At 44.6% G+C, this 27334-nt stretch overlaps 1 protein-coding gene across 1 annotated transcript in view; it reads left to right on the forward strand.

Moving 5' to 3' along the window:
• galnt9 (polypeptide N-acetylgalactosaminyltransferase 9) overlaps positions 1-27334 on the forward strand; it is a 268597-nt gene that overhangs the window by 33446 nt on the left and 207817 nt on the right. The window contains exon 2 of the mRNA XM_043715359.1: positions 17359-17539. Coding sequence (XP_043571294.1) covers positions 17359-17539 — 181 coding nt within the window. The remainder of the gene's footprint in view (positions 1-17358; positions 17540-27334) is intronic.

The following is a 27334-nucleotide window of genomic DNA, read 5'->3' on the forward strand; positions in this document are numbered from 1 at the left end:
ACAGGGAAAGAAGTGGAGAGAGCAGGATTAATAATCTAGCTTTTCTCAAAAATAAAAGAAGCCTAGTTTAGGCGTCACTGTTGGAATGGTCGCCAAAGGTATGAAATGTTTGTTTGCACATACTCAAGCAGACCCAATGTTAGAATTTTCAGGAGAGTGAAGACAGGCTGTAATTGAAAATAACATGGAGGTTTATATAAGGGACAAGAGCAGCTGCCTGATCAGAAAACTTGTTCCAGGGCAGGTTCAGGCACGTTGATGGCGATTGCAAATTTATCCTGGGCCTGACACATACTCACACAGTAGTGAGCAATAGTTTCAGCCTCATGGTGGGCAACCTTCCATTTTTCAGGTTCATTTCCAATGAATCTTTCTCACCAATGTGTTAGCAATGGGAGACATTGCAGAGCGTAGAGGGGGTTTAGTTGGGTGCAGTGGGTGGTGTCCCTGGCCTGGATTCTGAAGCTCTGCATTTGAGGCCCATGCCAGGGCTCCAATCCCACACGCTGATGGCAGGCAGTAAGCATGGAAGAGATCAGCTGTGTGATGGACTGGAAAAAGTGGAGTCTTTACCATCGCTGTCCTTGGCTCTAGACACAAACATAATGGTGTACGTTGCCTCAGCAGCTCCGAATCCCTGAGTGAGCTGTAACACACCATCGCCACGGTGTTGATTGTGAGACCTGACCTTATGAAACATAGATGCCCATTACTCAGGAAACTGGTGACATTTTAACAGTTTGGTGCAACTGATGGATTCCCAAACTCACTGCTGTCCTCAACACTGCCATTAGAAATGTAAGCTTTTCCGACCGCGATTGCTTATAATTTTATAAAATTACACAAACAGAGGCACAAAAAGAAACCTGTCATTTCACTTCCTCTGGTGTGAGCCATCACTTAAAGCTCTTAAGTGATCCCCAGGCTTCGGTCTTTCCCACAGTGATCGCTGTTATAGATGACAAAAGCTCTGCTTAGCTGTAAATGGGCCAGAGATGGTAAGCATCATTATTACCTCTTGCCTGCCCCATGACTGGGAGCATGACAAATTGGTACTTTCGTAAAGATAGTTGAAGAAATCAGCAACACAATTGCTGCTTTTAAGGGTGATGGTTGTCATGAATTAATCTGACAGAAAGAAAGTTTTATTGAGAATCATCCACTAACTTTTCCACAGGGTATGACCAACAAGATGGTGAGCAGCTTTCTTTGAAGGATATGAAAAGGCTAGAACTGTTAGCATTGCTCCCTTTAAGGCAGAGTGATACTAAATCGCATTGCACAAAATTACATGGGGTTTTTTTTGATAAGCTTTGATCAGTTTAATAAGGAGACACTGTTTCCACTGGCAGCAGAGTCAGTAACTAAAGCAGCACAAAATAATTGAACAAAGGAAATAAGGAGAAACAAAAGCAGAAAGTGCTGGAGAAACTCGGCAGGTCTGGCAGCATCTGTGGAGAGAGAGAGAACAGAGATAATGTTTACTTCCTCTCCACAGATGCTGCCAGACCTGCCGAGTTTCTCCAGCACCTTCTGCTTTTGTTTCAGATTTCTAGCATCCGCAATTCTTTTGATTGTTTTTGTAAGTCAGGAGAATCGCTTTTAAACAACGAGTTGTTGCATTTGAGAATGCGGTGCCTGAATGGAAATGGATTCGAAAGGGAGATGGATAAATAGCTGAAGGGATTATTTTTGCAGGATTATGGGGAAGGAACAGGTAGGAGGAGAATTCATTGGACCTGACGCAGACATGATGTGCTGAATACAGATAACTCTTTGACCAAAATTTCAGACATTGGTTGTTTATGTTATGAATTAGTGTCTTTTTTTTATTGTAGTACATTTCTGAGAACCTTGGCACATATCCCTACATTATATTCACTTTGTAAATGCTAGCTGCTGTCAATGGCATGTGATGAACATAAGTTACTACTTCAGGTCAGTTCAGTTAGAACCTTTGACTGGCTAGCAATTGTAATCATTCCTGTATTTAATTGAAAAAAATCAAAATTTGTGATCCATGTTGCAGTGTATTCATTATGTTAAAGTGTCCCTCCCTGCACTTATTATACAGACACATGCCTTGCGTCTATAAGTAGTTCAGAAGGTCACTGATAGAAGTAGCAAAGAGTACAGTGAGGGATTCTAATTAAATACTTCCAGTTAAGCTGATAGCCTGTAACATGCCCCAGTGATTCACTCAGTCAGACACAAGGATCTTGGGCGACTGTCTGTGTGGAATTTGCATGTTGTCCCCATGTATGCACAGGTTTCCTCCGGATGCTCCGGTTTCCTCCCACAGTCCAAAGATGTGCAGGTTTGCTGGATTGGCCATGGGAAATTACCCTGTAGTATCCAGACATGTGCAGGTTCAGTGGATTAACCATGAGGGATGATGGGGATGTGATGGGTCTGGGTGGGATGCTCTTCAGACGGGCACTGTGGATTGGTGGGCGGCACGGTGGCCCAGTGGTTAGCACTGCTGCCTCACAGCGCCAGAGACCCGGGTTCAATTCCCGCCTCAGGCGACTGACTGTGTGGAGTTTGCACGTTCTCCCCGTGTCTGCGTGGGTTTCCTCCGGGTGCTCCGGTTTCCTCCCACAGTCCAAAGATGTGCAGGTCAGGTGATTTGGCTAGGCTAAATTGCCCATAGTGTTAGGTAAGGGGTAGATGTAGGGGTAGGGGTATGGGTGGGTTGCGCTTCGGCGGGGCGGTGTGGACTTGTTGGGCCGAAGGGCCTGTTTCCACACTGTATGTAATCTAATCTAATGGATTCAGGCCAAATGGTCTCCTTCCACACTGTAGGGATTCTATGATTCTAAGACCTTGACCACCCAGATAAGCCTTTGGGACTTACAGACTTTGCCTATCAAGAGATTACAGAAATTTTCCTCTCAAGGTGAACATTGTAGAGTAGCCTGTTCTAAGGAACCATTCTCCATTTAGGTAGAGATGTAGTTAACTGGCGATGTCACTGGGTTTGAAATCCAAAGGCCTGGGTTAATGCTGTGGAGCAGCTCCTACCACAGCAGCATATAGCATTGACATTCTGTTTATACATCTAGTTTCAGTAAGAATGATGATGAAAGCTGTCATTGTTTGTCACTGAAGTCCCATCTGGTTCACCAATGGCCATTAGAGCAGGAACCTTGTCATCCTTTCTCTGGTCTGTATCACATGTGACTTCTGGCCCACAGCAATGTTGCTGATTGTTAACGCCCTCTGAAAAAGCTGAGCTAGCCTCTCAATTCCAGGGCAATTAGGGATGGGTGGCAGGTTGCTGATCCAGCCAGTGAGGCCTGTGTTCCATGAGTGAAGAAGATAAACCTGTAACTAGTCAGTATTTCTCGTTGGTCATCAGTAACCTACAGCTGCTCTGGGGCAAACAGTAACCAAGTGGCATTGTCACTGGGCTAGTGACCCAGAGGTCCAGGCTACTTCCACCACAGCAGCTGGAAGAATTTGAAATTCAGTCCACTCATCTGGCATGCAAAAGACAGAGGGGTCTTGAAAGCTATCAACTTATTGTAAACACCCAACTGGCTCACGAGAGTCAGAGAGATGTACAGCTCGGAAACAGACCGTTCGGTCCAAATTATCCATGCTGATCAGATATGCTAATCTAATCCAGTCCCATTTGCCAGCATTTGGCCCATATCCCTCTAAACTCTTTCTATTCACATACCCATTAAGATGCCTTTTAAAAGCTGTAATTGTACCAGCTTCCACCACTTCCTCTGGCAGTTCATTCCATACACGTACCACCCTCTGCGTGAAAAAGTTGCCTCTTTTAAATCTTTCTCCACTCACCTTAAACCTATGCTGTCCAATCTTGGACTCCCCTATCCTAGGGAAAAGACCTTGTCTATTTACCTGTACATACCCCTCATGATTTTATAAACAACTATAAAGTCACCTCTGATGCTCCAGGGAAAATAACCTCAGCCTATTCAGCCTCTTTCGATAACTTAAACCTTCCACTTGTGGGATAGATGTCTGCTGTTTTTACCTGCTCCGGCCTACATGTGACTCCACACCCTCAGCAATGCCCTCTGAAATGGCCTAGAGAGCCAATTGGTTCATGGGCAATTAGGGAGGGGCAACAGATGCTGAGATTCTCATCCTCTGAAAGGATTCTTGAAACATTCTTGTGATCTGTGAGGATTGTGTGAATGAGATTATTTACTCCTGATGAGGGGAATTGATTTCCCATTGAACAATGAGTCATCCCATTTCACTGGGCTCGTGTCCAGTATCCACAGTCTTTCATTGGCTTAGTGCTGAGAGGGTGTCATTGAAATGAAGATTTGAGCGAGCGATGTGGTGTCATTGAAATGAAGAAGCTGTTTCATTGCCAGGAGGTCAGTCATTCTGATTTAATACAGAAAGGCAGGATGTGGAATGAAGACTTTTATTTTATGTTGTTGAGATCCAGAAGGCGATGCCTGAAATGATGCTGGAAACTGATATGATCAGAATTGGTCAGAAAGAATGAGGATCTATATAAAAAAGGAACTGACGTGGGAGCTCATTTATCACATGGTCTTTTTGAAAACTTATATATAAAGCAGGAAAGTAAAGAGGATTTTAGCCCATTTTTAAAAAGTGGAAATGCAACAGACAGCTCCTGAATTGAGAGAACTACATCAAACAACATACTTAGAAACTAAAGCTGGACCAATATCAAAGTGGCATTATTTAATAGACACAATCAGGTCAGGACTTATACACTGAATGGTAAGGTCCTAGGGAGTGTTGCTGAACAAAGAGACCTTGGAGTGCAGGTTCATAGCTCCTTGAAAGTAGAGTCGCAGGTAGATAGGATAGTGAAGAAGGTGTTTGGTATGCTTTCCTTTATTGGTCAGAGTATTGAGTACAGGAGTTGGGAGGTCATGTTTCAGCTGTACAGGCCATTGGTTAAGCCACTGTTGGAATATTGCCTGTAATTCTGATCTCGGAAGGATGTTGTGAAACTTGAAAGGGTTCAGAAAAGATTTACAAGGATGTTGAAACCTTCATTCTGTGAAAGGAGTCGTGAAACACTCTTGAGATCTGTGCAGTTCATTGGGAAAAGTCAATGGCTATTTATCCTATCCATGTCCCTCATGATTTTATAAGCCTCCATAAGGTCACCCCTCAGCCTCAGACGCTCCAGGGAAAACAGCCCCAGCCTGTTGAGCTTCTCCCTGTAGCTCAAACCCTCCAACCCTGGCAACATCTTTGTGAATCTTTTCTGCACTCTCTCAAATTTAACAATATCTTTCCTATAGCAGGGAGACCAGAATTGAATGCAGAATTCCAAAAGTGACTTTAAACTTTGTTGCTGAAAAACAGGGGCTGGAAGTTCGCTGGAACTTATTAAATCCAAACGAAAAACCTCAATGTTGTGAATACTCCCGAGAGGAGCAAAGCTCAGCGAGTGAGGCATGTTAAAGTGTTAAGGAGATCCTATGGCAGGAAGGATACTCGGGAGTGCTGCATTGATACAGTGGTGAAAGGAGGAGGAAGGGGAATTAAGGTCTCAGAGCAATGGAAAGTTCAAAGGTCCATGTCAGTAATCAAATAGAATAATGTGGAGGGGTTTAAACATTATCTCTCAGAAAACAGTCATAGAGGTGTACAGCATGGAAACAGACCCTTCGGTGCAACCCGTCCATGCCGAACAGATATCCCAACCCAATCTAGTCCCACCTGCCAGCACCCGGCCCATATCCCTCCAAGCCCTTCCTGTTCATATACCCATCCAAATGCCTCTTAAATGTTGCAATTGTACCAGCCTCCACCACATCCTCTAGCAGCTCATTCCATACACGTACCACCCTCTGCGTGTAAAAGTTGCCCCTTAGGTCTCTTTCATATTTTTCCCCTCTCACCCTAAACCTATGCCCTCTAGTTCTGGACTCCCCCAACCCAGGTAAAAGACTTTGTCTATTTATCCTATTCATGCCCCTCATAATTTTGTAAACCTCTATAAGGTCACCCCTCAGCCTCCGATGCTCCAGGGAAAACAGCCCCAGCCTGTTCAGCCTCTCCCTGTAGCTCAAATCCTCCAACCCTGGCAACATCCTTGTAAATCTTTTCTGAACCCTTTCAAGTTTCACAACATTTTTCCGATAGGAAGGAGACTAGAATTGCATGCAATATTCCAACAGTGGCCTAACCAATGTCCTGTACAGCTGCAGCATGACCTCCCAACTCCTGTACTCAATACTCTGACCAATAGAGGAAAGCATACCTCACTATCCTATCTACCTGCGACTCCACTTTTAAGGAGCTATGAACTTGCACTCCAAGGTCTCTTTGTTCAGCAACACTCCCTAGGACCTTACCATTAAGTGTATAAGTCTGCTAAGATTTGCTTTCCCAAAATGCAGCACCTCGTATTTATCTGAATTAAACTCCATCTGCCACTTCAATTACAAAAAGTGTTATATACTCATAAATTGATTTGTCTTACTAGACCATGCAAAATGTCTTTAGCCATACACAGTGTTAATGTAAGGGAGACATCACCAATATAGCAACATCTCATGCTTCACCTCAGTGAAAGAAGAGAGATCACATTCATGATAAAAAATAACATTATTGAACAGAGTCACAGTGGCTGGAGCTTATTTGTTACAATGATAGATGAAACCAGATGATTCATAACGATTGCGTATTGATTATTGAAAAGTCAATGCAGGTAATTGAAGAGGACTATATCCAATTCCATCCAGTTCAGGATCAGACAAAGACTTTACCAATGTAAAGTCAAGCCATTTGAAATGAAAACAGCAGCAGTAACATTTCAGTCATTGAAGGGTTGTGTACATTGACAATTTGTTATGTTTGGCCAACTCTGGGAGGAACATTTACAAAACTTGTTCAAATTGTTTCATTGGTCAGGAAGAGCCAATTTGGTCTTAAACTTGACAAAAAGTGAATTTTCCAGCATAAATATACTTTATTCGGGCCGCAGTATGGGGAAATAAGTAAAATAGCCCTTAGAAAAGCTCTCCACTAAGAGACAATCTAATCACCAACCCTTTACATTCAATAGTGTTACCATCACTGAATCCTTATGTTTATCATTGACCAGAACCTCAACAGGACTCATCACAAAAACCTAATCGTTTACAAGACCAGACCAGAGACTAGGAATACTGCGGCAAATAACTCACGTCCTGAATCCCCGAAGCCTGTCCACCATCTACAAGGCACAAGTCAGGGAATACTCCCCACTTGCCTGGATGGGTACAGCTTCAACAACACTCAAGAAGCTTGACGCCATCCAGGACAAAGCAGCCCACTTAATTAGCACCACATCCACAAGCATCCCCTCCCTCCACTACTGACACTCAAGTAGCAGCAGTGTGTACCATCTACAAGATATTCTGCAGAAATTCACCAAAGATCCTCAGACAGCACCTTCCAAACCCACGACCACTTCCATCTAGAAGGACAAGGGCAGCAGATACATGGGAACACCAGCCCCTGCACAATCCCCTCCAAGCCACTCATCATCCTGACTTGGAAATATATCACTGTTCCTTCAGTGTCACTGGGTCACAATTCTGGAATTCCCTCCCTAAGGGCATCGTGGGTCGATCTACAGCACATGGACTGCAGCGGTTCAAGAAGGCAGCTTATCCCCACCTTCTCAAGGGGCAACTAGGGACGAGCAATAAATGCTGGGCCCAACTAATGATACCCACCTCCCACAAGTGAATTATAAAAGCTAGCTAAAGACAAATTGAGAGACTTTGTATGAAATAGGCATCTGTGGATTATATCTGTTATTTTATTATCATATTACTATTGTATCTTTTGTCGAACTGAGAGACCTAGGGGTTCAGGTACATAATACTTGGAAATTTGTATCACTGCCAGCAGGGTGGTTAAAAAGGTGTTTGGCATGCTTGCCTTCATTGCCAAGTCCTTTGAGTATGAGAGTTGGGGTGTCATGTTGAGGTTGTACGGGGTGTTGGGGAGGCCTCTTCTGGAGAGGGCTCACAAGAGATTTACCAGGATGTTGCCAGGAATGGAAGGTTTGGGTTACAAGGAGAAGCTGGATAGGCTGGGACTTTTCTCACTTAGTGCAGGAGGTTGAGGGGGGACCTTATAGAAGTTTATAAAAGCATGAGGGGCATAGAAAAGCTCTTTTCGCTAGAGTCCAAAACTAGAGGGCATATCTGTAAGGTGGGAAGAGAAGGATTTAGAAGAGACCTGAGGAGTAGTTGATATTTGGAATGAATTGCCAGAGGAAGTGGTCAATGCGGATACAGTTACAACAACTAAAAGACATTTAGACAGGTGCTTGGATAGGAAAGGTTTAGAGGGACGTGGACCAAACGCAGACAAATGGGTTGTTTAGTTTGGCAAACTGGGTTGGCATGGACGAGTTGGACCAAAGGGCCAAAGGGCCTGTTTCTGTGCTGTATGACTCTACGACTGTATGTCCCCTTGGGCAAGGTTTAAAGGACTTGTGCTTCACAGCACCTCAGAGGTAGAACATTAAACATAGCACATTACAGCGCAGTACAGGCCCTTCGGCCCTCGATGTTGCACCGACTTGTGAAACCAATCTGAAGCCCATCTAACCTGCACAATTCCATTTTTATCCATATGTCTATCCAATGAGCATTTAAATGCCCATAAAGTTGGCGAGTCTATGACTGTTGCAGGCAGACTGTTCCATGCCCTTACTACTCTCTGAGTAAAGAAACTACCTCTGACATCTGTCCTATATCTATCACCCCTCAGTTTAAAGCTATGTCCCCTCGTTCTAGCCATCACCATCTGAGGAAAAAGGCTCTCACTGACCACCCTATCTAACCCTCTGATTATCTTTTATGTCTCAATTAAGTCACCTCTCAACCTTCCTCTCTCTCTAACGAAAACAGCCTCAAGTCCCTCAGCCTTTCCTTGTAAGACCTTCCCTCCATACCAGACAACATCCTAATAAATCTCCTTTGAACCCCCTCCAAAGTTTCCACATTGTTCCTAGGTATTGTGAACCACAGTGTACATGAAGGCTAATTTTGATTAGATTAGATTACTTAGATTAGATTAGATTAGATTACTTACAGTGGGCGCTGTGAGGCAGCAGTGCTAACCACTGTGCCACCGTGCCACCCACAAGTTGTAAGTTTGAGTTGTAAGTTTGAAAGATCTTCCCCATGCCATCTCTGCCAAGGTAGCAACACACCCCTCCTTTGCTCCTCATACCCTCCTTGTCAAGCTATGGTACTTTCCTGCTCGTTCCCTCACTTACTGACTAGTTAGCTTGATAGTGACTACTGGGTATGTTGACAAAGGCTTTTAACAGAGCACCTTCACTCATGAGAAAATGCCAACTTGTTAAAAAATGCTTTCACTGCAGGCTAATAAAAGTGTCCCCAGTCAGGTGCTTTAAATTATTCATAGCAGAAAATGAAAGCACTTGAAATCTCTTTATCGATGCAACTAAATACAGTGCAATGAATTGAATTGATTAAAGAGCCAGAGTTTTCAATTAAGGAATTTATTTTCTTGGGGCTCAGCTGTTTCAGCACTCTAATGGATGCCCTGCCTTTCTCCCGTGAATGTATAATGATGCTCAGCCTGAGAGCTCAGGTGGGAACATTCCCAGTTCCCACAAAGTGTCTTGAAAATGCTAACAGTTCAATAACTCTGTGCTTATCTACAGATCCTCCCTTACCTGCTGAGTATTTCTAGTCTTTTTCTGTTTTTGTGTCAGATTTTTAGCAAAGGCAGTATTTCGCTTTTATTAAAAGAATGTATCAATCTCTGTCTTGAAAACTCCAATTGATGTTCAGCATCAACAGCCTTTTAGATTCAAGGTTTTCACCACACTTTGTATGAAGAGGGTTTCCTGATTTTATTTCTAAAAGGTTAAACTCTGCTTTTCAAATTGCATTCAGCTTTTCCGAATTCAACAGCGAGGATGTGAGTTCTGCATTCTTTTGTCCTATTGAATTCTTTTATTGTCTAAACCCAAGGACATATACATCATGTTTTTGTAACGCTTTCTCATAATTTTACCTTTTGACTCTGAGATCTTCACTATACTCTGTCCAAGGTCAGCGCATCTTCCCTGCATTAGCTGTTCAAGTTTACAGGAGGAAGGCTGTTTGACAATTTAAAAATACGGAAGTACAGGTGGAAATAATGTGGCAGACATGAGTGGGTCTCCACAGGACCTGGTTAAATTAAGCAATACTTCTCATTACAAAAACCTCAATGCACAGAGGGAGAACATTTCTTAGGATTAGGCAGTAGCTCAGGATTAAACAATGCAAAGCAATTAGCAAGGGAGAACCCAAAGTAGCATTCAGAGCTAAAGAAACAAGGATTCATGTAAACAACTTTAATTTTAGAGATAAATCAGAAAAGACAACAGAATTAATTTTTTGAAAGGCTAATTAGAAAAAGATTAGTGCCTTTTATAAATTGGCCAATGCAATAATATTGACATTTCTGCTAATGACTTACCCGTGTCCACACAAATCTGTTGGGACCCGAAATCAGGTGAACTCAATTAATTTAACACAACACTATATGGTGATATCAAAGGACTCGGACAGGTTTATGGAGTGGTCCTAGAGATTCCCACAAAGGCCCTTACTGTAATAAGGACCACACTTCAGAGAACGGTAATATAGTTGTTACGTGACTGGATTATTTGCCCAGAGCTCTGGACTAATGATGCAGAGACATGAGCTCTGTAGTAGCTGGTAATTTAAATATCTTTCATTAAACAGATCTGAAGTAAAAAGCTAATCACAGCAATATTGTTGATGGTCTTAAAGCCCCTCTGCTTCACCAGTACCCTTCAGGGAAGGAAATCCACCATCCTTACCCAGCCAACAAGTGACTCTGTGTAGGACACATGGCAATGTGATTGATTCCTGACTCCCCTGGTAAGCCTCTCAGTTAAGGGCAATCAGGCCGAGCAATAAATGTTCACTAGACCTTGTCAGTAATGCCCAGTTCAGAAGAGTGAACTTTAAGAAAACTTAGATTCCATTTTCCTTTAAGTGTGTTTCACAAGTTCTGAAGGATTGCAGAGATGTTCTACCCAAGGGAATGGGCTGAGGTGGCACATGGTGCTAGTGATTTCACCTGGTTGCCCAACTCTGGAAGTTTCATAGTCAGAGTTTGATACCTCACTGAGACACACTGCCTTCCTGGCAATACCTGAGAGGGATCATGTTGGTGACATTCAGGACCGTTCACCTCAACACTTGGATTAATAATCTCGAGATGTAAATGCAAATGCTAATTTGGGAATTTAAAGTTGATTAACAGTTGTGGAATAAAAAGCTTGCAATAAAGGATGAACATATTCCTATTTAATTGTAAAACTCACCCAGTTCACCTAATAACCTTCATAGAACGTAGAACACTACAGCACAATACAGACCCTTCAGCCCTCGATGTTGTGCCGACTTTCTATCCTACTCTAAGATCAAACTAAACGATGTACCCTTCATTGTACTATCATCCATGTGCCTGTCCAAGAATTGCTTAAACATCCCTAATGTATCTGACTGTACCACCACCGCTGGCAGTGCATTCCACACACCCACCACTCTCTGTATAAAGAATCTACCTCTGACGTCTCCCCTAAACCTTCCTCCAATCATCTTAAAATTATGACCCCTCGTGATAGCTATTTCTGCCCTGGGAAAAAGTCTCTGCCTATCCACTCTATCTATGCCCCTCATCATCTTGAACACCTCTATCAGGTCTCCTCTCATCCTTCTTCATTTCAATGAGAAAAGCCCTAGCTCCCTCAATCTTCCTTCAGTGGATGAACCCATACCAGGTCTGGTCTACAGGTGACCCACATCAATGTGATTGGATCTTAGCTGCCCTCTGAAATGACCTTGTGGTGAGATGAGGTCTACCCTCCTTATGGGTGAATGTTAAGAGGATTGATTAACTTTAGCTATACACACAGGATTTCAGTGGGTTGGTTAGTCCAGTTGGCTGAACAGCTGGTTAATGATGCCAACAGTTTGGGTTCAATTCCCATACTGACTGAGGTTACCATGAAGGACTCTCCTTTTTAATCTCTTCCCTCGCCTGAGGCATAGTGAACCTCAGACTAAGCCAAACCACCAGTCCACTCTCTCTCTCTCTCTCTGGGACTATGGTGACTTTATCTTTCTCCATTATACAGAGGATGGTAAAAACAGATATCTCCTGGAACCCTGAAGACTCCCACTCCAGTTCCTTGGGATTTTCCTCATGTGCATGTCGATTCTAAAGTTAAGATATAGTTAACCCTTTACCCTACCATCTCCCTTCATGTTTGTTTATGATGCCTTAGTCCAATTTGTTGACATTTAATGAAATACTTAACCATTGTTTCCTCAAATGATGTTTTCTACTCTCACGACCTCCGAGGTCACTGTGCGGCAGTAGGAAGGCATTGTGTCTAGCTTGACGGACAGAATGGCTGTCTCGTGTTCTGATGCTCCTATGTTCACTGATCAATGTGCACAGCATCTTCCAGTGTCTGAGTGACCAGAGAGCTAAAAGGAAGTGTTGCTCTGAACTCTATATTTCCACTACTTTGACCCGACCTCCATCTCCCACACTGCACCCCTCGCACCACACCACACCCGCTCACCTCAGGCCCACATGTCTTTTTTTACTTGAGGTATTAATTACCAACAGCATGCTCAGCTCTCTTAGAACATAGACTAGATACAAGGGTCCTCCTGCTCAGTACCTGGCTGGGTGAATGTGGGTGGAAGTGGCATTGCAGCTTTTGTACAGACAGGACCATTCCCAGAACTGCATCAGAGAGCAAATGTGCAATTTCACTGATGGGGGACCTGGGATCTGGACAGGATCAATAAAGTGTGTCTGTGTATCACTATGATCTACAGGATATATGAGAGGTTCCTGTCTATCACTGTAATCTACAGGACCTATATGACATTCCTGTGTATCACTATGATCTACAGGATCTATCAGTTCAAGCCTGTGTTACGAGAACCATGGTGGCTAATGGAGAGCATTCAGCCCATCTAAGTGATCCTCCTATGGAATTCAACATCTTGCCTTGCTCTATCCCTGCTCTGGTGGCCTCCTGAACAAGTCTGAGATTTTCCTTTGGCCCAGCCCTTTGTGAAAGCGCACTCTGTGGGTTTCCTGACTCCCTGCCTCTGAGATTTAAGTTACAATCCCACTATCTTCATTCTTGGTGGCAAGACAAGTCAACCATTCGATTAATGCTGGAGAGGCATTTAGCTTTTAAAAACCTTTAATAAAAGAACACTCTTGCTTGAAAAAATATATAATTAATATGAAATTAACTGTAACCATCATTCTCAATGTCTCTAATTACGTTCTCAGCAGTCAGATTGATTCTAACTGCTGGTTTCAATATATCTCCTTTTAATCTCGCAAGCTGATATTTCTATTGGCTAATTCTTGTAAAATTAATTAACTCAGCACTAAACTCAACTGTAGTGTGACATTAATGAGCAGTGAGTGACATTCACAGTCTTTGAGAGCAAAGGAGAAAGCATTTATACAGCAACCCTCTCATAATGTTGCCAAATAATACAGATATTGCAGAGTTAAAGTAGCAATAGTCCTACTCTCATTAGAGAGAGATGTGGTTTAACTTGAGGGTCACCACGTCTCTGACAAAGGGTAAGGGTGAGAAGGAGAGTCCTTCATGGTAAACTCAGTCAGTGCAGGAATTGAACCCACACTCTTGGCATCACTCTGCGTTATAAACTCTAGCAAGCCAGCTATCCAACTGAGCTAACCAACATTAAATGCAGTCGGCAGAAGAACCTTTCCATCGCTATGGAGAGAGACCTGTAGGCAGGATCTGTCATTGGTAATTGGCAAAAAATCCAGGGTGGAGTATCTTTCGTTTACATCGTGAGCTATTGCAAACTGCAGAGCACCCTGCCAGAGTGATGTGACTTGATTCAACAACAACTTTCCAATAAGGATTGGGTAAACATTTGACCAGGTAAAAAAAAATTGCAGGACGATGGCGAAACAGCAACATGATTCATAGATTGCTGTTTCAAACAGTCATGGTCTCCATCTCTGCCATCAGTCTGTATGACTGGGCGTGTCACCAAGGAACTGCTAGATCACTCTATGGCCACAATTATTTTTGATGGACCAGGGTCACCATACCTTGAAATAAAACAAAGAACCCACAATCCCTTTTCTGGTCAGGAGAAACAACTGCTCAGCATCTACCCCTCAAGTCCTCTCAGGATAATGGATCACAGTTTACTTATTGATCTTCTATACTTCCTACTGAAGTAACTAACTGTAGTTCACCAACTACCTCTCTGTCCAAACACTTAACTAGACTACATCCTCTCTCCATCTTCCTCAGTGCTAACTCCCTTTCATAGGTTTGTATTATCATAGAATCCCTGTAGAGTGGGAGCAGGCCATTTGGCCCATCACATCCACACCAACCCATCCCCTATCCCTGTAACCCTGCATTTCCCACAGCTAATCCATCTAACCCACACATCCCTGAACGCTATGGGCAATTTAGAAAGGCCAATCCACCCTAACCTGCATATCTTTGGACTGTGGGAGGAAATCCATGCAGACACGGGGAGAATGTGCTAATCCCACCCAGACAGTCACCCAAGGCTGGGATCGAACCCGGGTCCCTGGCACTATGGGGCAGCAGTGCTAACCACTAAGCCATCATGTCACCCTCAGAAATATGAAAACAGCTCTATTTGCATTCAGTCTTTTATCTGAAAGTCAATGTTATTAGATTATAAACAGTAGCGGTTTGAGCACTGATCCTGAGTCACTCTGTTAGTTACACCTTGCCATCTTAAAAACTGACATGATTGTCCCTCATCTCTGTTACCTGACTGTTATCCGATTCACAACTGGTGTTAATATATAACCACCATTAATCCTGATATATCATCTGCCATCTTCTCTGCTGCTTTGCCTTGTCTCCATAAAGCATTTAGTAGGGTTTCATCTTCCCTATTTGCTGCATGAATATCATTCCTGGTTCTTTTTTCTCTGGACTTTTCTCCAAGCGATTTTGTTTTTTTGTGTTTTAACTATTATCTATAGTCACTCTGCCCTGGCTACCTTTGTGACCAAGCGTACAATCAGACAGGCTACCAATGAACCCAATAGCTAAAGATTGCAAAATACATCTCTCCTTCCTCTCTGGAGATCGATATCACAGTCTGATGCACCTATGAATTGGAGATAAATTATATTCATTAATTCTTCCTTGGTGATGGACTGCTCTAGAATTCAGTGCCATCACATGATCTTGTAATTACCTAGTGCAGTCACTTTGAACAGGAATATGTCAGGGGTGGCTCAGTGCACTGCTGCTTCACAGCGCTAGAGACCTGGGTTCAATTCCAGCCTCACGTGACTGTCTGTTTGGAGTTTTCACATTCTCCCTGTGTCTGTGTGTGGGTTTCCTCCCACAGTCTAAAGATATGCAGGTTAGATGGATTAGCCATCTTAAATTGCCCATCGTGTCCAGGGTTGTGCAGATTAGGTGGATCAGCCATGGGAAATGCAGGGTTATGGGTCTGGATGGGATGCTCTTTGGAAGGCTGGTGTGGACTCGATTGGCTGAATGGTCTGCTTCCACACTACAGTGATTCTAATTATGGATGCTGGAAATCTGAAACGAAAACTGAAATTGCTGGAGAAACTCAGCAGGTGTACCAGCATCTAAGGAGAGAGAAACGGAGCTAACATTTTGAGTCCAGTGTGACCCTTCTTCTGAACCCCTAGTAGTTTTACACATATCAGTAAAAACACCTTTCTTTCTTCTCAACTCCAATGTGTACAGACTGAACCTGTTCAGCCTTTCTTTACAAGTTAAACCCCTAGTTCCAGCAATGAGTTAATTGAATCTTCTCTGAGCTTCTTCACATATAGTTATATCCTTCCTGAAATATGGAGACCACACTGTACACAGTACTCCAACTGTGGTCTCACCAAGGTCCTGTACAGTAGCTAAAGAACTATTTTCACCTTCAACATTCCATTCCGTTTGTGGTAAACATCACAATCTACTTGACTTCTCAATCAGTTACTGTGTCTGTATATTAACGTTCCTGATCCTGTGAAAATGCACCCTGTGTCTTCTACCATAAAGCTCAGGATCAAGATCAGAGTGGTGCTGGAAAAGCACAGCAGGTCAGGCAGCATCCGAGGAGCAGAAGAATCATTGTCTCGGGCGGGAGCCCTTCATCAGGATTCCTGATTCGGGCACTTGCATGAAACGTCGATTTTCCTGCTCCTCAGATGCTGCCTGACCTGCTGTGCTTTTCCTGCACCACCGTGATCTTGACTCTAACCTCCAGCATCTGCAGTCCTCACTTTCACTTATAAAGTTTAGGATACTGACCACCTCCCAATGCCCTTCAATGATTAAAACCAAAATATTGTGGATGCTAGAAATGTGAAGCAAACACCGAGAACGCTGGAGAAACTCAACAGGTCTGGCAACCTCTGTGGGGAGAGGGACAGAGTTAACATTTCAAGTTTGGTATGACTCCAGAACAGATCTTAATAGGAGTCATACTAGGCTCAAAATGTTCTCTCTGTTTCTCTCTGCACTGATGCTGTCAGACTCTATTGATATTAGTCTTCAATCATTTATGAACATGAACCTGCAGGTCTCCCTGATCATGTGCCTTCATTGGATAGACATATGGACGAAAATGGAATACTGTAGGTTGGATGGATTTCAGATTGGTTCCACGGGTTGGGGCAACATTAAGGGCCAAAGGGCCTGTACTGCGCTGTAATGTTCTGTGTGCCCTCTGTATAACGTGCCCTTGAGCTTACAGCTCTTTTACAGTTATAGTTCTGTTATAGTCCCTGCAGTCTTTTATTAATTACTTCTTTTGTTATTGGTGCCTTCAGTTTACCCAGGCTAGTGCCAGAACATTATATTTCTGATAAAGTCCAATGTATTAGGATGCCATTGAGGATGGAGAGGTCAGGGAGAGGTGATCTGTTACCGATTGTGTAGAGTTTAATCTGCCCTGTTTGTTAGGTGGATATTTCAGTCACAAATACACCTACCAATGTGGGTGCTCCCTTAGTTTTACCTGCAGCATCAGATATTAAAGTTGATCCTGTACTTTGAACTTTGTTAAAGTTTTACAGTTTGAGTGTAAATTAGCTCTTGTTTTCTTTATTTCTCACTGTCGTACAAAACATGTTTACTTTCATTTCCAGGAAACAGCCACACCTGGATCACTGTAACCCTGGTCTTTGGCCCACAGCCTCTCTCCAGGTGATTCTCTCTGTGTTTCCAGAAGATTCTGTTTTGAGAGTGGGCTAACCAGTGTTCCATGCCTTGTTTAGGGCTCGCTAAACCAATTGGACTGATGGAGGGACCTGGAGGTCTGGGCCAAGGAGGAGTCGCTGCCACAGTAAGAGACGACAGCCATGAGTTTGATGCTAAATATGAAGATTACGGCTACAATGCTCAGCTCAGCGACAGGATATCACTCGACAGGTCGATACCAGACTACAGACCACAAAAGTAATGAGCTCAATTAACTCCTTTGCATATTTTTGTGGGTGGGGTGGAAGGGGATATTCATTGAATGAGAAGCCTTTTGGGTACAATGTAGACACTTGCAGCTTATTAGACAGGCACAGTCCTTCTGCAATCTTTGCCAGGTCCAGATTTCAATGGATCAGCTGGTAAAGGTGCTCACTTTACCTTCGGGGACATAATGGCAGAGTGGAAATGGCACTGGACCAGAATCCCAGTCAAATGATCAAGGGCAGCACGGTGGCTCAGGGATTAGCACTGCTGCCTCACAGCGCCAGGGAGCCGGGTTTGACTCCAGCCTCGGGTGACTGTCTGAATGGAGTTTGCACATTCTCCCTGTACCTGCGTGGGTTTCCTCCGGGTGCTCCGGTTTCCTCTCACAGTTCAAATGATATGCAGGCCAGGTGGATTGACCATGGGCAATGCAGAGATAGGGGTCTGGGTCTGGGTGGGATGCTCTTCGGAGGGTTGCAGTGACTCGATGGGACGAATTGCCTGCTTCCACACTGTAGGGAAACTGATTCACTGGGGGATGTGGATTTGAATCTCATGGAGCAGTTACTGAAATTTGAATTCAAAGAACCCATAAGGAAGCGAACTCCGTGCCCTAGTGGGATTTGCTTGTCGGTATTGAATTGTCTACACTGGTCTTTTTACTGATGGTGGTTATTTGTTTCAAAATAAAAGTCCTGGTGATTTTTGGTGGTAGGGAGGTTACACGGTTGTGTGAGAGATAGAATTGTATCTGAGGAGCAGGAGAATCGATGTTTTGGGTATAAGCCCTTCTGAAGGGCTCTTGCCTTAAACGTCGATTCTCCTGCTACTTAGATGCTGCCTGACCTGCTGTGCTTTTCCAGCACAGCGCTCTCGACTGTGAGATAAAACTTACATGTAGAAAAAAAAAGCTGGGTCGTGAGGGACCCTCTTGAGAGGCCAAGCTTAAAGTCCCACCTACTCCAGGTGGGTGTAATAACATCTCTTTGAACAGGTTGATTGAAAAAAAAAGCTAATTTTGAAAAAAAAATGGTTTGACGCAGCTAACCTAATTGTAAAAGCCAACAGGTTCATTAATGTCCTTTAGAGAGAGAACTCAGCTGTCCTTAGCCAGACCTACAAATGGATCCCAGTTGATGTTGATCTGCCCCGAGCAGTTAGAAGTTGGCAAATAAACTCCTGCCCATGCTAGTGACATCCTCTTCCCATCAAAGGCCCATGAATAACACAGGCTGCATCTTCCTGCCAAGCCGCTCCCCATCCTGCCTTTGATCAGAGTCGAGAGCGTGGTGCTGGAAAAGCACAGCAGCTCAGGCAGCATCTGAGGAGCAAGAGAATCAACGTTTCAGGCATAATCCCTTCTTCAGGAATGAGGCCTCATGCCCAAAACGTCGACTCTCCTGCTCCTCAGATGCTGCCTGAGCTGCTGTGCTTTTCCAGCACCGCACTCTCGACCCTGATCTCCAGCATCTGCAGTCCTCACTTCCTCCTGCCTTTGGTTTGTATAAGCTGTGCCTTCACGGGTCAGAGTCCTGGAACAAGACACGCCTAGCACATAGACTGCAGCAGTTCAAGAGGCAGCTCACCACCACCTTTTCAAGGGGCAACTAGGGATGGGCAATAATTGAAGCCCACATCCTACATGGGATCGTTGAGGCGCAAGTTGACTGTCATAGCACCTCGAAGGTGTTTTGTTGGCTGCGTGTGCTTTTGGTTGAACTGAAGTGCACAGGAAACGTGGAGTGGACAAAGAGTGGACTGGAAAAAGAGCAGTAGGTCAAGCAGCATCAGAGGTGCAGGGCAGCTGATGTTTCAGGTTGTTAACTTTCATCAGGACTGGGGAGGGGGGAGGAGGCTGAGAGAGGGGGTGGGGTTGCGGAAAGGTGGGTGGATTCTACATTAAGCTGCTTGATGGTTGTAAGCTCCCGCAGTGGAAGATGAGGTGGAGGAGGCCCAGGATGTACATGTCGTCGGGGGAGTGGTTAATGCGGGTTGGCTGCTGGGTCTTTGCAGAGTGAAAGTGCAATTGTTTTACGAAGAGATTCTCCAGCTCACTTTGCTATCACTGTCAGCTTGACTGATGAGAGATTTATGGAGTAGCTTTGCACAGGAGACAGCCAAACCCACTGAATTCGCAGCAGACCTTTCTCAGCTGTCAGTCAGTACAAAACCTCAATTTCTTTTGGGTTGCTAAGAACAGGAGACTGCATCTGAGATGCTGTTTCCAATCTCTGTCAGGCCCTTATCCTATCAGTTCATGTTCACTGCCTTTCTACAATGCAACAACTCCACTCGATAATGCCGTGGCAGTTGTAGTTTGCTGAAGGGCTGGTTTACACCTATAATTTTTACATAATTTGACTCAAAAACCCCCAATGAAAATCACTAAATTCTGACTATGATCCCAAGGATTTTTTTGTTCTGTTATTTTGAAATTTTTCTGTGTGATTGCAAGCAGCACGAACAGAGGAAACATGAGCAGGAATGGGCCATTCGGCCCCTTGAGCCTGTTCCATCATTCTACAAGATCATGGCTGATCTGCCCAGCTCTCAACTCTCTTTGATACAAGTTCCTCATCACCTTCAACTCCTCAATATTTCACAAATCTATCTCCTGCCTCCTTAAATACTTGCAGTGAACTCATCTCCTCAACTCTCTGGGGCAGAGAAATCCAGACAAACGCTGTCCTTTGAGAAAAGAAATTACTTCTCATCTCTGTTTTAAATGATTATTCCCTCATTCTGTAACTGTGACCCCTTCGTTTGAGAATCTCCTACTAGTGGAAGCATCTTCTCAATATCTGTCAAGCCTCCTTAAAATCCAAAATACTCCAATGAAAGTATCCCTCGTTCTTCTAAGCCCTAACCAGCACGAAACTCCTTAGCTGTTATTGATAAGTCAATCTCTTCATCCCAGGAATTAGCTGAACACCCTCTGATACCAATATATCCTTTCTTAGATACAGGGACCCAAAGAGGACATAAGAGTGGTCTCACCAACACCCTGTGCAGATGTAACATTTCTCTGCTTTTAAATTCCAAAGCCTTCCTCCCTGCAACAAAGACATTTATATTATAATTTCCCAACCTTAGTTTTGCAGCTAATTCATCTCTTTGGAAATGTAGCCACTGTTAGAGATGTAGCAGCAATGCACACATAGGGAGATCGCACATTCCTGTGTGGGAATGTGGGAACAGACACATATTCCCCTCCATGCCGCTGTCAGCCTTCCATAGGGACCGTTCCCTCTGGGACACACTGGTCCACTCCTCCTTCACATGCAACACCCCCCCCCCCCCCCCCACAGTCCCACGGTACCTTTCCCTGCAACCACAGAGGGTGTAACTCCGGCCTGTTTACCTCCTCCCTCCTCACTATCCAGGGCCCCAGACACACCATCCAGATGAGGCAATGATTTACCTGCACTTTACTCAATCCAATCGCCTCCATCAGAAACAGAAGTAGCTGGAAAAACTCAGCAGCTCTGGGCAGCATCTGTGGCGAGAGAAACGGAGTTAACCTTTCGGGTCAGGTGACCCTTCCTCAGAATGGTCTGTTCTCAGGGTTCTGAGGAAGGGTCACCGGACCCAAAATGTTAACTCTGATTTCTCTGCACAGATGCTGGCAGACCTGCTGAGTTTTTCCAGTAATTTCTGTTTTTGTTCCTGATATACAGCATCCACAGTTCTTTCCAGTTTTTAACTAGTCGACTGTATTCGCCACTCACGATATAGTTTCCTCTACACCGGGGAGACAAAGTGCAGACTGGGTGACCACTTTGGAGATCACTTGTGCTCTGCCCGCAAAAAGACCCTGAGCTTCCAGTTGCCTGCCACTTCATGCCCGAAACGTCGATTCTCCTGTTCCCTGGACGCTGCCTGACCTGCTGCGCTTTTCCAGCAACACATTTTTCAGCTCTGACCTCCAGCATCTGCAGTCCTCACTTTCTCCTGCCACTTTAACACCCCACTGTGTTCCCTGGCTAACATTTCTGTCTCGGGCCTGCTGCAGTGTTCCAGTGAAGCTCAGTGCTAACAGGAAGAACAGCACCTCATTTTCCACTTGGGGACTGTGCAGCCCTCTAGGAATCAACATCAAATTCAATAACTTTAGGGCCTGACCACCTTCTCTCACGTTCTCACCCCAACTCCCACATACCAGCTGTTGTCAGCGCATACGTTGCAACCACACACAACCCATTGTCAGTCAGTATCGGTCCCCATTAGCAGCTATTCATTCTCCCAGACTGACACTATCATTTGCATGTTTTGCAATTCTTATGCACTTTATGCCACTCTTTGTGTGATTGTGTAGTCTGTGCTGTCCATGTAGCCCCTTGGTCCTGGGGGAATACTAGGTAAAAACAATGACTGCAGATGCTGGAAACCAGATTCTGGATTAGTGGTGCTGGAAGAGCACAGCAATTCAGGCAGCATCCGAGGAGCAGGAAAATCGACGTTTCGGGCAAAAGCCTATCAGTTGTATAGGGTAGAAATGACAAACAAAAGTTCCTCTACTCTACTCCTTTGTCTGCCTGGCTGGTTATCTCTCTGTCTGGGTTCATTCCCACCCGTTGTTCACCACCAATTCAGCATTTATACCATTGTCAACCTAGCTCCAGTCAATTCGGAAGAAGGGTCACTGGACCTGAAACGTTAACTTTGATTTCTCTCCACGGATGCTGCCAGACCTGCTGCGTGTTTTCCAGCAGTTTCTGATTTCCAGCATCTCCCAGTCCTTTGGCTTTCTTTATTTGCTATGTTGCCTGACAACAGTATCCTGTGACAGGAACTCCAGTTTGGCTATCCACACAGTCACCTCCTGAGATAGCAAGTGAGGGTTAGAATTGAGTGTTTCAGCCTGAAAGTGTTGTCGAAATGGACATGGTTCAGTAAATGTTCTGTTAGCAACAGCGTGACATCAAAAGTCCTCCTTTAGGTCTGTAGATAATATCAGACTTTTACTAAGACTTAATGATTTAATTCATTTGATTCACAATGGATATAATAGCTCATTGAAGGCATCGCCTAGTCAATTTAGACACAGAATAGGAAAATCTGAAAGTGGTATGTCTGTCAGCCACACCATGGATTTGTTTTTATTCAGCACAAAACTGGAGAATTCTAATGAAGAAAGCACAGTATAATTAGGCTGGCAATGTGAATAACGTTTCTGAGGGAACCCATGCAGTACTGTGCCCACTGCAATTTGTCTGGCTGGATTCATGATGGAGTCTTGTTACTGCATGGCAATGAATTGAGCGCCCAACTCAGTGAGAGAGGACAGCCAGAAAGTTAATGCTTCTTTTATTCATTCACAGGACTTGGGTACGACATCTGTTGTCCATACCTAATTACCCCTTGAGGGGGTGGTGGTGAACATGTTGAACTGCTGCACTCTTATGGGGTACAGGGACACCCAAAGTGCTATCAGGGAAAAAGTTCCAGGACGTTGACCCTGTGGCACTGAAGGAACCATAATAAGTTTCCAAGTCAGGATGGTTAATGGCTTAATGTGATGTTCCCATGTTTCTGCTGCCCTTGTCCTTCTAGATGGTAAAGGTCAGGGTTTGGAAGGTGCTGTCTAAAATGTGTCAGAAAAGCTATCAGGAGGGAAGAGCCATGACCAACTGGACTAACACCAAGCCTCGTCCTCATCTTTCTCTCCCCTTGTCTCTTGCTACTTTCACTTTTAACGAGATTAGTTATTGACCCTTTCCATTCTTTTCACTGTAAAGGTTGGCACTTTTCTTTCATGTCGAACCAGCCCAGTACTGTCAGCACATTAGTCACGTGCGGTGCATTCCAAATCCAGGAGGGAGACTGAGTGTTTTTGCTGTGGTTCTGTTCGCCGAGCTGGAAGTTTTTGTTGCAAACGTTTCGTCCCCTGTCTAGGTGACATCCTCAGTGCTTGGGAGCCTCCTGTGAAGCGCTTCTGTGGTGGTTCCTCCGGCATTTATAGTGGCCTGTCCCTGCCGCTTCCGGTTGTCAGTTTCAGCTGTCCGCTGTAGTGGCCGGTATATTGGGTCCAGGCCGGTATATTGGGTCCAGGCCGGTATATTGGGTTCACAGGAGGCTCCCAAGCACTGAGGATGTCACCTAGACAGGGGACGAAACGTTTGCAACAAAAACTTCCAGCTCGGCGAACAGAACCACAGCAACGAGCACCCGAGCTACAAATCTTCTCACAAACTTTGAACTGAGTGTTTTTTCTGATTAACCAATAATTAAAAGGACAAAGGGCATTCTTGGGTCATGACCTCTGGAGTCAGAATCCCACCGTTCTTGTGTGTGGACTGTAACCATTTTGTGCATTATCTTGGAGCAGACTCTTGGACGGATGGAGTATGGGATGGGGAGAGGGAGGAACGTTGGGTTGGCACTTACCAAACCTCCAGTGTTGGCCTGCCATCCTTGGCATTTGTAGGATATTCCCCAGGAGAGAGCAGTGAGCCAGGAGGAAAATCACTAGGGGGGAGGCACTTTTAAAACAAAAATTTCTGTGCTCACTTCAGTTCATTGGTTCAGAAGGTGACCAGTGAAGTTGGGGAAAGATATTCAATCGTCCAATCAGCCAAGAACGGATCTTTCAGGAAGCAAACCTCTCTCTCCTGGGGAGTATTCTACAAACCTGATGGGTGATCATCGATGAGGACTGTGGATGATTCCAGGACTCAACGGTCTAAGTTGTAGGGAGAGGTTGGACAAACTAGGACTTTTCTTTAGAGTGTAGGAGACTGAGGGGGAACCTTATAGAGGTGTATAAGATCATGAGAGGTATGGATAGGGAGAATGCACTCAGTGCTTTTCCCAGGATTGGGGAATCACGGACTAGAACATAGAACAGTACAGCACAGGCCCTTCAGCCCACGATGTTGTGCCGACCATTGATCCTCATGTAAGGTAAACCTAATGTATGAACCCTCAAATTTCTGTGACCATATGCGTGTCCAGCAGTCTCTTAAATATCCCCAATGACCTCGCTTCCACAACTGCTGCTGGCAACGCATTCCATGCTCTCACAACTCTCTGTGTAAAGAACCCGCCTCTGACATCCCCTCTATACTTTCCACCAAAAAAGCTTAAAACTATGACCCCTCGTGTTAACAATTTCTGCCCTGGGAAAAAGTTGCTGACTATCAACTCTATCTATGCCTCTCATTATCTTGTACACCTCAATTAGGTCCCCTCGCTTCCTTTTTTCCAATGAGAAAAGTCCGAGGTCAGTCAACCTCTCTTCGTAAGATAAGCCCTCCATTCTAGGCAGCATCCTGGTAAACCTCCTCTGAACCCTCTCCAAAGCATCCACATCTTTCCTATAATAAGGCGACCAGAACTGGGCACAATATTCCAAGTGCGGTCTAACCAAAGTTTTATAGAGCTGCAACAAGATCTCACGACTCTTAAACTCAATCCCCCTGTTAATGAAAGCCAAAACACCATATGCTTTCTTAACAACCCTGTCCACTTGGGTGGCAATTTTAAGGGATCTATGTACCTGCACACCAAGATCCCACTGTTCCTCCACACTGCCAAGAATCCTCTCTTTAATCCTGTACTCAACTTTCAAATTCGACCTTCCAAAATGCATCACCTCGCATTTATCCAGGTTGAACTCCATCTGCCACCTCTCAGCCCATCTCTGCATCCTGTCAATGTCACGCTGTAGCCTTCAACAGTCCTCTATACTGTCAACGACACCTCCAACCTTTGTGTTGTCTGCAAACTTGCTAATCCATCCTTCAATCTCCTCATCCAAGTCATTAATAAAAATTACAAAGAGTAGAGGCCCAAGAACAGAGCCCTGTGGAACACCACTCACCACAGACTTCCAGGAAGAATATTTTCCTTCTACTACCACTCGCTGTCTTCTGTCGACCAGCCAATTCTGTCAGCTGAATTCAGACAGCTGAATTTCCCTGTATCCCATTCCTCCTGACCTTCTGAATGAGCCTGCCATGGGGAACCTTATCAAATGCCTTACTGAAGTCCATATACACAATATCCACCGCTCGACCCTCATCAGCTTGTCTAGTAACATCCTCAAAGAACTCAATAAGATTTGTGAGGCATGACCTGCCCCTCACAAAGCCGTGCTGACTACCTTTAATCAAGCCATGCTCTTCCAGATGGTCATAAATCCTATCCCTCAGAATCCTTTCTAACACCTTCCAGATGACAGATGTGGGACTGACTGGTCTGTAATTGCCATAGATTTCCCTATTTCCTTTCTTGAAGAGGGCATCAGTTTCAGGTTAGAGGGGAAAGAATAAAACAGATCCTGAGGGGCACCATTTTCTATAAAGAGGGTGGTACGTATATGGAATGAGCTGCAAGTAGAAGTGGTTGAGTCGGGTACAATAACAACATTTAAAAGGCATTTGGACAAATCCATGGATAGGAAGGGTTTAGAAGGATTTGGGCCAAGTGCAGGAAAATGGGGTTAGCGTGGATGGATATTTTGGTCGGCATGGACCACTTTGGGCCAAAGGGCCTTTCTCCGTGCTGCAGGACTCTAAGGTGTGGGTGGACATAGGAGGTGATAGTACAAACCTGGCAGGAATACCCCAAATTGGAGGGCATTGGGAGGGGGTGGTGAATACTGGAGGCAATGGTTGGCTTCAGGTTGGGTCTGTGAGTAGAAGTTTAGGGGGTTAAGGAGATGTCCTTAAACTGTTATCGCTCCACAGTTCTGCTGAGGTATTGTTGGCTGATCATGAACAGCCCATATGGCAAATCGTCAGGACAGATGGAGCCAAGAATAATGAAACCGTCTCTAATTGCACAGCAAACAGCCAACAAAATAAATCTGAGAATTCACAGTACTGTACAGGGAGGATGCTCAGAACTGATGGAAACAGTTCCGGTGCCAATTCTGGTACCAATTAAATTAAAAATCAGCAGGAAAAGAAGTGGGTAAGAGTGGGTGAGTGGCAGAGATCTGGGGAAGCCAAGATGCTTCAGTCAATTGCTTTCTGGCAGAGTGCATTTCTCTAGCACCTTCTAGGTCATCCCAGCACTCTACTGTCAGTGAATCACGTTTGATGTAGAGATGCTATTACAATATGGGAAATACAGCACCCAGTCTGTGAGCAGCAAGTTCTGTCAAGGGGCAGTCGGATCGGGAATAAACATTCAGCTTTCTCTGATACTGGTTGTATGGCATGGTGGCTCAATGGTTAACACTGTTGCCTCACAGTGCCAGGGATCTGCATTGGCCATACATATGGATAATAATGGAACAGTGTACATTAGATGGGCATCAGATTAATTTTGCAGGTTGGCGCAACATCAAGGGCCGAAGGGCTGGTACTGCGCTGTAACGTTCTATTTTCTATGTTCTATCTGGGTTCGATTCCACACTTGGGTGACTGTCTATGCAATCTCCACACATTCTCCCCCCATCTGCATGGGTTTCCTCTGGGCCCTCAGGTTTTTTCCCCACAGACTGAAGATGTGCAGGTTGGGTGGATTGGCTGTGCTAAATTGCTCATAATGTCCAGCAATGTGTAAACTAGGTGGATTAGCCATGGGAAATGCAGGGTTATAGGGATGGAGTGGATTCGGGAGGGATGCTCTTCAGAGGGTTGGTGTGGACTTGATGGGCTGAATGTCCAGCTTCCACATTGTTGGGATTCTATGACTCTCCATTGGCTCATGCAGTGGGGAGAACTGCCAAACGTAACTGTGAAATAAAATACCACAGAACCCCTTCCATTCACCAGACAAGACTGAGCTATTTTAATATGCCATCTGAGAGGTGGCACCTCTGATAGTGCAGCACAC

This window comes from Chiloscyllium plagiosum, chromosome 25 (assembly GCF_004010195.1).
Source record: "Chiloscyllium plagiosum isolate BGI_BamShark_2017 chromosome 25, ASM401019v2, whole genome shotgun sequence".
In the NCBI taxonomy this organism is placed as follows: Eukaryota; Metazoa; Chordata; class Chondrichthyes; order Orectolobiformes; family Hemiscylliidae; genus Chiloscyllium; species Chiloscyllium plagiosum.